The 10,635-nt window shown below is 35.9% G+C and overlaps 1 protein-coding gene across 2 annotated transcripts in view; it reads right to left on the bottom strand.

The window, feature by feature from the left end:
• LOC107700294 (sister chromatid cohesion protein PDS5 homolog A-like) overlaps positions 1 to 10,635 on the bottom strand; it is a 33,419-nt gene that overhangs the window by 18,975 nt on the left and 3,809 nt on the right. For both annotated transcript variants that reach the window (XM_016501903.1, XM_016501902.1), the window contains exons 2-16: positions 6,811 to 7,014; positions 6,489 to 6,575; positions 5,793 to 5,890; positions 5,583 to 5,709; positions 5,409 to 5,489; positions 5,153 to 5,293; positions 4,946 to 5,061; positions 4,745 to 4,839; positions 4,506 to 4,651; positions 2,747 to 2,898; positions 2,512 to 2,625; positions 2,286 to 2,367; positions 1,285 to 1,333; positions 1,056 to 1,195; positions 769 to 884 (exon numbers count right to left, since the gene is read on the bottom strand). In XM_016501903.1, coding sequence (XP_016357389.1) covers positions 769 to 884; positions 1,056 to 1,195; positions 1,285 to 1,333; positions 2,286 to 2,367; positions 2,512 to 2,625; positions 2,747 to 2,898; positions 4,506 to 4,651; positions 4,745 to 4,839; positions 4,946 to 5,061; positions 5,153 to 5,293; positions 5,409 to 5,489; positions 5,583 to 5,709; positions 5,793 to 5,890; positions 6,489 to 6,575; positions 6,811 to 6,996 — 1,730 coding nt within the window. In that variant the 5' untranslated portion in view covers positions 6,997 to 7,014. The remainder of the gene's footprint in view (positions 1 to 768; positions 885 to 1,055; positions 1,196 to 1,284; positions 1,334 to 2,285; positions 2,368 to 2,511; positions 2,626 to 2,746; positions 2,899 to 4,505; positions 4,652 to 4,744; positions 4,840 to 4,945; positions 5,062 to 5,152; positions 5,294 to 5,408; positions 5,490 to 5,582; positions 5,710 to 5,792; positions 5,891 to 6,488; positions 6,576 to 6,810; positions 7,015 to 10,635) is intronic.

Below are 10,635 nucleotides of genomic sequence, written 5' to 3' on the forward strand. Positions count from 1 at the left end.
TTAACCAGGGCACTGAACACACACACACACACACACACACACACACACACACACACACACACACACACACACACACACACACACACACACACACACACACACACACACACACACACACACACACACACACACACACACACACACACACACACACACACACACAAACACTATTGGTGATCCAAAAAGTCTACACAATACTTGCAGTTACACTTCATCCTCACTAGATGTCTCACCCTTAAAAAGCTATTCAGACTGTTACACAACCGTTGAGAGGAAAGAAGCACATGGCCTATATTGCGCCTATCTCTCTCCCACTCAGTTTCTCTTCCCCTCTCATTCATGTTCTCGCTTTACATCTGCAGGTGCACTGATAGGAGTCCATATCCGATATTGCACAAAGTGCATGCATTCTTTATTTCCATTTGTGCACAAAGTGCATGCATTCTTCATTTCTAATTTGCTCTTCAGATTTGATTTTTTAAACCGATTGTCTGCAGTTATTTTGCAGGTGCCCAAACTGAAATTTATTTGGGTATTGTAGTCCATATACAGTATATTTACAGTAGCTATTTTAGTAAAAAAATTAAGCTTGATTGACAGCACTTGTGGAAAATAATGGGCTCATCCCTCACAAAAAATACTACAATAAAATAAAAAAAAATAAAAAAAGTATTTTAACATTTTTTTTTTTTTTTGCTAGATGCATGTTCATTGACTTCCTTCCAAAACAAAGACATTTCTAATGAGCTGTTTGACCTCATTGCCTACCTGATGGCCTCAGAGTCAATGTGCACCGGTGCGATTCTCTCCAGCAAGAATTTCACCATCTCCAGGAATGGGTTTGTGGGCTGCTTAGGGAATGTTAGCTTCCGTGTGATTTCCCTCTATAAAAAAAAAAAAAACCTTAGATGATTTATATCAGCTTTTTACAGTGTTGATTGGAACAGGTCTTAATCATATGCATTATATAAAGCAAGCTTATGAACAGTTACCATGTCAGCTTAAAAAAGTGCAGTACTGAATGTGATTGGTGGAGATAACGTTGTTAAACTCACCACACACTGTTCAGCCTGTTTACATGAGCAGGTGGGACTGATGAGTTGCTCAAGCTGAAGACGGAGTTTCTCATCCTCACCCAGAACCTGATTAAACTTCTTCATAAAGTCCTGAGCTTTACCTGGGTCTGGGAGATTCTCTGAGAGTGAGAGAGACGGATTACACATTGTAAAATCTGTAGGTTTTAATATCTATCCATTTACAGGCATTTATGAAGTATGAGCTTACTAGCGATGGTCATAAGTTTTCCAAACATGGCGCTGGTGTTTGCTTCAGACTACAGGAAGAGAAAAACAAATTAGTCACTCATCCACAGAAGCAAAATTCATATGTGCATTGTACACAGTCACAAAATAAAAACAAACTATATATATATATATATGAAGAGTTTATTTGCAAAAACAGATAACTCTGTTTGCAAAAACAGATAACGATTTTTTTATTTTCAAAAATCATGTTTTTTTATTATGTAATCATGTTTTTATTGTGTTTTATTGTGTTAGTTAGCTGTAATTATTAGTTATTTTTTAACCTAATCAAAATAACCCAACTAAAGTTTGATTGAGATTAATTGGAATGCACAATGAAAAAACATGATTTCTGAGAGTTATCTGTTTTTGCAAATAAACTCTTCATATATATATATATATATATTTTTTTTTTGTCACTGGATCTGTCTTGTACTAATACTTTGGCATGTAAAACGGTCAAGATAATAAAGCACTTTGATTAGGACAACACACACATACTCAATGTCCTTCACAACATTTTTAATAAAAATAAACAACACGCAAAGGACATGGCTCACACCTACAAGCAAAAAACAGTTCACATAGAAATAAATGCAAGCTTTAACAGAGATAAAGATTATCAGTAATAAAACTGAACATTAAGGGCATTCAATTCAAACATCATCTAACTTAATTTACTTCTGACCATAGTCCAAGTATTTTCTTATCAACTGAAGCTGAGTGAGACTCCTCAGGCCTGATAGTTCTGATTATATAATAATAATAATTCTAAGACCAAAATATAGAACTATTTTAATAAAACTGCAAAACTTAAATTAGAAATCTTAGGTGACTAATGACTATGACTTTAACAACTAAAGAGAGCATTAAGGTGAGTGTGAGTTATCAGACCCATTTATATGGTGTGTTTGTGTGTGCATGCTCCAATAATAGAGCCACATATGTAAGTGAGAGTGTATTCGTGTCTGTGTAACTTACTGTAGGCAATTTGTGCAAATCCAGCAGTTCTCGAACCAGCCCTCTCAGCATATTCTGACACTTCCACATTTCATTCAGTGCTCTGAAAAACAATGAGATGCTCTGCTTGATACAACTGAACACATGAGTGCTGTTAATAGAAGTACAGTGATACTGTCCAAAACTGTCAGATGAGAACCAGAGACTCATATCTGATAAGCTTTTAAAACAGTCGATTAAGACTCACTTGACTGCGTTAGTGTCCAGACAGGCATAAAGGTAGTACAGACACTTCATCTTCTCCTCAGTCTCCAGACTGTGAGGAACCATGTTCTGGGCAAAGATCTTCTCCACCAGCAACCTAACAAAACAAACACACTTGAAGGTCCTGAGGTTTCCATATTAGACATGCACATGTTTTAATGTCAATAAATTAGTCAATGAAGCACATGAAACCATTTGTGTGTATGTGTGCGTCCTACTTGTCATCTATGCTGTTCTGGTAGTAGATGTGTAAGAGTTTGTCTTTGATCCAGCTGATTTTCAAAGCGGACTCCTTCCCGGCCTCATGGTGCAGACAGTACTTCTTATAAAGCTGAGCCAAACCCATCATTGCTTCCTTACGGACACGCCACTGAAACAAAACATGCTAATTTACTGTCATCTAAAAAACCAGGTCTTAAAAATTAAGGGATATGTGGGGTTCTGTGTTCTTTCTCAGTTCTCGTTTTATTTACATTCTAAGTGATTTGGATTTTAATTAGGGTTCCATGATATATTAAAAAAATCTATATCTCAACATTGAGTTGAGTGTGACTAACAAATCGCAATGCAATTTATCTTATTTTCCAGAATATAAGTTACGTTTTTTAACTGTGTTGTGACAAATTCCAAAATTACTTATTTAACATCAAACACGCAAAACATGGGCAAAGTGCACACAAATACAGACACACACAACATATCAGAAGACGCAGACACAGTTACACTGCTCAGTTACTCAGCGTACCACCATGGTGTTGTTACAAATGTGCGCATGTCAAGGATGCTGTTATGCATAAAGGTAAGTGGATATTGGGACACGAGTGAAGTACAAACCTACATTATGCTAGGCTACATTGCGAATATGGAATAATTCGGATTTGTGCTGAATGAGAGGTACGTATGCCCAACGCCGGTTTTACTTTACTAAATGTTGTTTATAATGAATACCACTATAATGTTTATAGTGTAAATGTTTCATTACATTATATTTATTATATATACACATTACATTTATTTTACATTATTTCTGAATGTAATAACATGCGTCATATGACTTATACACTGATGCGACTTATCTGGGTTGCAACTTATTTATGGAACATATGGTAAATATATGCATTCTGTTAATATACAGTAAATACATTCACTAACCTGCAGCACATATATTTATTTGGTAACACTTTACAAAGAGGTTCATTAGTTAAAATTAGTTAACTACTTTAGTTAACAGGAACTAAGAATGAACAATACTTCTACAGCATTTATTAATCTTAGTTAAAGTTAATTGCAACATTTACTAATGCATTATTAAAATCAAAAGTTGTGCTTATTAACATTAGTTAATGCACTGTGAATTAACATGAATTAACAATAAACGACTGTATTTTCATTAACATTAACAAAGATTAATAAATACAGTAATAAATGTACTGTTCATTGTTCATTCATGTTAGTTAATACATTAACTAATGGAACAGCAAAATAAAAGCTGGCTTTTAATGGCTTACTGTTTGAAAATGAAGAAATTAATTTTAATTAATTAATTATTTTTTTATAACTACAAAAAAAAGGATCTAATATTATTAAATAGCCATACTGAATGGGTCAAAAATGTGGGAATGCAGCCTAAGAGATAGAAGGTAAGTGTGTCATTTTTATGTTCAGTTTAATAATTTTTATGCTCTGTTAGGGCTCTAGACTGCGACCCTTTTTTGAGAATGTGAGAGTTAAAATTTGACATGGCCGCCGCATTTGTGTGAGTGCCTATTAACATTCAACACACCCATGCAGAAAGTAAGGAGCGTGAGATTTCAGAATTTTGTTACTATATAACTATAAACTATGATAACGGAAAAACTATTCATCAGCATGGATTGATTAATCCCATGATGTAGCAAAAAAAAAAAAAGGTACCCCAATATCATGCAGCCCTAATTTAAATTGAGCTCGGATGACTTTAGGGTACATCTTTCTCACCCTCTTGTCCAACATCCTCTCTCTGACGAATCCCAACAGTTGATCATTCACCAGGTTCAGGTCTTTCTTCCCTGCATTGATGATGGTCACAATGACATCATGTCTGATTGCCTCCTCTGGGTCATGTGATCTCACCTTCAGAAAATCTGATGTGCCAGACAGACAGTTACGCAAGATGTTTACAAGTCAAGCAAATGCTTATGATGGAAAAAATCAGCCGACATTAATCCTGAACACACCTGTAAGATCCTTGGCAAGGTCCGGGTGGTTCATCAGACAGTGGCTAGCAAACTTCACACATTCCAGTCTCACAGGAACATGGATGTCGTTGAACCTTTTCGAGAGGAAAATAAAAAGCAAATCAGAATTCAACTCTCAAACAACATACATATTCCAAATCTGTCTTTCAGGCCAGTTTTTTAATGGTAGAAGATCCTCACCTTCCCAGAAAGCACTGCCAGAGTGGGCGATTCTGAGTGGCCAGTTCAGAGTCCTTTGCTCCAAAGAGCTTAGCTAACAGTTTCACCACAGCCAACCTCTCCTCTCCATCGTTACTCTAAACAGGCAACAACAAACAGATTTAGTCTTCCTCTAAAGGGGTTTGTCTGCAAGCTGGTGCGCAAGGAAATGTATGTGCATTTACTCACCTTCAATTTGAACTCAAGTTGTGGCATCACAGAGACAAGGAGCAGAGGGTCGATTGCAAAGAGCTCCTGAATGAGGTCAAATACATGCTCAGACAGATCACTCACGGAGGACTTTCCCATCACCAACACCTGATTAAAGAACTACGGAGAAAGAGATTCTTAAGTCAATACAATACAAAACAGGAATAGAACACGTCATTGAAATGCACTGAACTCTGAAAGGACAACAATTCAAATGGATGATTTTGTGACTCACTGAGGCAATGCAGGTTTCGATGGTCTGAACCGTTCTCTTCAGAAGAGTCTTGGCCAAGTCATATGCCTGCTTATTCAAATTCTAAAGCACAGAAAAAGGTACAACCACCACACACTGATTAGCCATCTGAGACTGGACTGGGAAATAAGACTGGGAAGTAAGATGTTTGCCTACTTTGTGAGCAGGGATGAGGTTGATGAGGATTGTGTCCAGCAGCTCTTGCGTCACTCCATCTCCCTCCATGATGATGGAGCTCATCAGGTCCAACATGTGCATCTGCACCTTCTGATTATGGCTGTTACTGTAAGAGGGAAAAGTCCTGATCAAAAAGAGTACAGCTGCGTAACAGAAGAGACGATTAATCTCACTTAAAATCAAACTCACTTGATGACAGAAAAGAGGGTTTTGAAGAGCTGGATGAAGATCTCATTACAGTCCTCCAATTCAAAACAGATGTTGTAGGACTTCACCCATGCCAGGTTCTGCGCAAGTGAAAGGTCAAAATTTTAGCTATGACAATCAGACTACGTGCTAAATATTATATGTGACCCTGGAGCACAAAAGCAGTCTCAAGTTGCTGGGGTATATTTGTAGTAATAGCCAAAAATACATTGTATGGGTCAAAATGATCGATTTTTCTTTTATGCCAAAAATCATTAGGATATTAAGTAAAGATCATGTTCCATGACGATATTTTGATTAGTAATATGCATTGCTAAGAACTTCATTTGGACAACTTTAAAGGCAATATTTTGATTTTTTTTGCACCCTCAGATTCTAGATTTTCAAATAGTTGTATCTCGGCCAAATATTGTCCTATCCTAACAAACCATACATCAACGGAAAGCTTATTTATTCAATAAAAAAAAAAAGACCCTTATGACTGGTTTTGTGGTCCAGGGTCACATATGAAAAACAAACAGGTAAATATTGCTGCAATGTGGCTTATAATCCAATGAGCCTGAAAGTCAATTTAAAACATGCATGCATACACAACCAGTCATTTGTAAAAACTCAGCAAAGAAAAGCTATGACTAAATGAAATTAATAAACTCTGACTGATTGAATGAACCATCTCACCTCTAGTAAGTAAAAATATCTGTTGAACTGAGGGCTCTTGGTATCCTCTAATCCCTTCAACTGTCGTGTAATGAAGAGGAAAATTTCCTAGATGGGAAAAAAAGAAAATTAATGACATTGGTGTGCTTTTTTTAAACTGCTTACAGCTCATCTTAATTTTGTGTCGTTTTATATGTGAGAGTGGGATTGTGTGTAGGATGGTGAAAAATGACAGCTTGACATGAGGTGCAAATGCGTGATCAGTTTTTAGTTATATATTTTTAGTGTGACATAAGTCATATGTGAGATATGAATTTTATGTTTTGAGGAGTACATGTCATACCTTGAGCTTGTCATGTGAGGTGTATGGGGCCTCTGGAGCGTAGATCCTGAAGATATCAGCAAGACAGCAGGCCACAAGTAATCGTACATCTTTGTTGGGGTTTCGCAGGAAAAACTCAGATGCCAAGTGAAGAGCCAGAGCCAAGTACTGCTGCTTTTCCTCCTCTGAGTCTTGATCCATGTCCATATATGTCTTAACCACCAGCTATAAGACAGAGAGGTGTCATGTAATACCGGTTTACAGTTTCTCTTATACAGTGAACAAAATATCTCAAACCATTTATTCATTTTGTAAAAGGTTCAACTTTAGACACAACCTACCTTTTACACATTGCATATCTGTAAAACCTATTTAACAAAACTTTAAACACTAAATAGCTTGTTTGCAATCACGTGATTCTAACAACGAGCAAAATTCAGATGGAGGGCAGGAAGTGAAAAGCAGAACGGATGAGATGGTACTGGTTTAGACACTATTACAAGAGAAAGGTATAATCAGAAAGTCACAACATATGTTGGATGTGATCCTAATGTTATGAAGGAGCGATTTTTCAACTAAACTGAAATACTTGTCTGCCATCGAGGTGGATGAGGATATAGGCTAAGCAATTGCTTACCTGAACTAACCCTGATTGCAATCAAGCTATTTCGAAAGTGAATCCCACATTTATATGAGGGATGCGGGATATATCACTCCTGAAACTTTGCTGCATGTACAGGGAATGTGGCCGCTGGTCCTGTTAGCAGCACGTAAAACAAAACTTTTATTCAAACTCTGAATTGATTATAGCCTAGAAAGCGAGCAATTAGCGCTTCCATATAATCACTAAAAAGCTGTCACTCACTTTAATTTATCGCAATCTCACAATGTTCCACTATAATCAGTGAAGCTCTCTAAACTGCACATATAATATCTTATTTACATTGTGTCTATGTGTGGCGTTTAGCATTGAGTGAATTCTGACTGTCTCGTGCCGAATGCACGAGAGTTGGCAGCCCTGTATCTATTTATTTATTAATATCTTAATATATTTTTATATCTTATATTAACCACTTGCACACATGAGCATTATCCGACTCGGCTCCTCCCGACCAAGCCACTTTTTCCTGCGTTTTTCAGTCAATTTCTTGCCCCCCCCCCCACTTATGAACAACTAATTTCCGTACGCGATAAAAGCTCCTCGAGGTTTCTCGGTTTGAGCACCCATAAACAACGCAAAACTAACTTTTACTGCATCAAAACCAAACCGCAACTTGGCAAAATAACAACACACTATTCTTTTTCTTGTCAGAGCTAAAGAACGTGTTTGTTTTGTAAGAGCACAAATAAGGCTTATTAAACATTGACTCTGGAAATCAATGCATCAGGTCACATGTGTATATATAGGTGGACACTGATTATGGATCTTATTTTTTAAAGCTTTTTTGTTTTAATGCCAAAGTGTCTGTGAATTTCTGCACATACAAATGTGCAACATGGCAACAAGTGAATGCGATTATTTTAAGAAATGTAACTACTTTATTATTTTAAAATAGTTATTAGAAAATCTTATATTTACATTCATATTAACATGTTCTGGTCCTCCAATATACCATGAATGTTGATACAGAGTACAGTATAGGATGTTTCACTATCACACTGCTTGTTTATCAAAAAAAATTTTGATAGCAGAAATTTCATAATTCTTGTCACCAGCGTCTTTCACAAATTTCACAAAAAAACTAATACTAGCCTAAATTAAAAAAAACAACAACAACAAACACTCAAGCTCACTGAAGACAAGTAAACAGTCAGAGATTAAATAAGAAAATAATTACAAGCAATAGGACAAAAAAACTACAGTAGAGCAAATAAATAAGAAATGCTACATACACTGTATGAAGTAATCACATGTATAAAAACACTGCACAGCAGGAATATTAGACTGCTGTCACTTTATGAGCTGCCCGGATTCAATATTTGTATTGAAAAATCCATTACTTGTCTGATTTAGTTCTGATTAAGTTTGGGAGTAATTTGGAATAATTACTGACTACCAAAAATAACATTGTAAAGGCCCTCGCAGGTGCAGTTCAGACTGCAATCTTTGTTAAGGGAAATGCAAATAGTGACAGATCTTTTCCTCCGTATTGTGACATGTAAAGCTGTGTGAAATGGATTATCAAACAAAAATGTAGTGCAGGGACTAGATCTGTTGTTGATTGGATTTACCTCTTCATAAAAGCAAAGTCATACATTGCTAAAGGTAAATAATTAAGCTATTCTTCCCTGTAGAACTCATCTTTCAGAAGCATGCAACACTTCTAGGTCTAAGACCCAGCAGAAATTATGTTCTCTACTTTCTGCCTCTCTCTGCCGCCTGTGAGTGTGTGTGTGTGTGTGTGAGAGAGAGAGAGTGTTTTGCAAAGTGGGGGAAGGGCGGCTTGTGCTCTGAGCTCAAGGACAGCAGTTGAGCTTCACTCACTTTGAGCGTCAAAACAGCACACTGTCAAAAGCAGCAAGCCCAGCAGTCCCTCCAAATCCCTCCAAAAGACTCAGATACCCTCCCTAACAATTTTTACCACTTTTGCACATTTAATAAGAGAATAATAGAGTGAAAGAATCTCTGGAAATATGTATGAATGGATTGCTACAAAAAGTTCTTTAGTTCATGTGAGAGAAAAAAGTAACTTATGGCACTATATTTTATGGAGATTTCACAATTATTTCCACCATCTGTGGATTTTTGGGGGAGGCGACCTAATTCATGTTTACTTCATGAAAAGTACAACCTCAGACCTAGAAATCAGACCGTTAAATGTGGTTTGAAACTACTCTTTATGGTCAGAACATGACAAACATGTCACGTTTTTGAATTCTTTACACCTTTTCAGTCATTTTTCTTCAACAAAACAAATATCTTAATTGAAAAAATAATTTCTTAGTTTCTGCATGTTCTAATGAGTGATAGTTTCAAATCATGAATCAGGTTTGTGTTCCTGACTTTGATGACGTGTATCTTCAGCACAGTTTGCAGTGCAGGCTGCAATATTAATAATATAAATTGTTTTCTCTTAGAAATGCACATTTGACAGTAGCTTGGGTTGACAGTAGTAGCAGCTTGAGTTTGGATGCAGATGTACATTCAGTGTTTCCCCTAGGTTTACGGCTTTTTTTTTTTTTTTTCTGGACTCCTTTTTAATGGTTAAATTACATTTTATTAATCAAAAAGCATGTCTAATGAATTAAAATCATGAAACTTAAACAATTTAACATCAATTTATTAAACGTTTAACAAATATTCCATGTTTAGGGCCCTATGAAATGTTTTATTTTTCCAACCTTATGTTTTATTGTAACCAAATTCTGTTTTAGCATGTCTAATTATTTGAAAGCATAAAACAAGATAGCCTTATGATTTTTTGCTCAGAAATTTTGTGTTGTGTATTAAAATTTTTTAAAGGCATAAAACATTAATTTAATCTATCTTTTAAGTAATGAAAATTAAACAAATGTTATTTTTTGGAAAATAAAGGTAATTTAATATTACAATTAAAACATTGAAGAAATATTGAATGCTTATTCCTTAAAAATAAGGTTTTAATAATTTTAGTAGTAGTAGCAGCAGCCTGTTACGTACATTCTACTGAACAATAGTAATATATTTCTGCCGCAATGCCTTCAAGTTAAACCAAACTTTTATTTTGACGGGTTGCCGTGAATACCTTTACATTTCTGTGTGTGTAGGACATGATGATAGTTTTACTCAGATGAAACGGTCAAATGCTCATGAAGTGACTCTCAGAGCAGTTCTGGAGATGTTGTTCATGTATTTATGTCCTCATT

The sequence above is a fragment of the Sinocyclocheilus anshuiensis genome, unplaced genomic scaffold (genome assembly GCF_001515605.1).
Source record: "Sinocyclocheilus anshuiensis isolate Anshui unplaced genomic scaffold, SAMN03320099.WGS_v1.1 scaffold326, whole genome shotgun sequence".
NCBI classification, from domain to species: Eukaryota; Metazoa; Chordata; class Actinopteri; order Cypriniformes; family Cyprinidae; genus Sinocyclocheilus; species Sinocyclocheilus anshuiensis.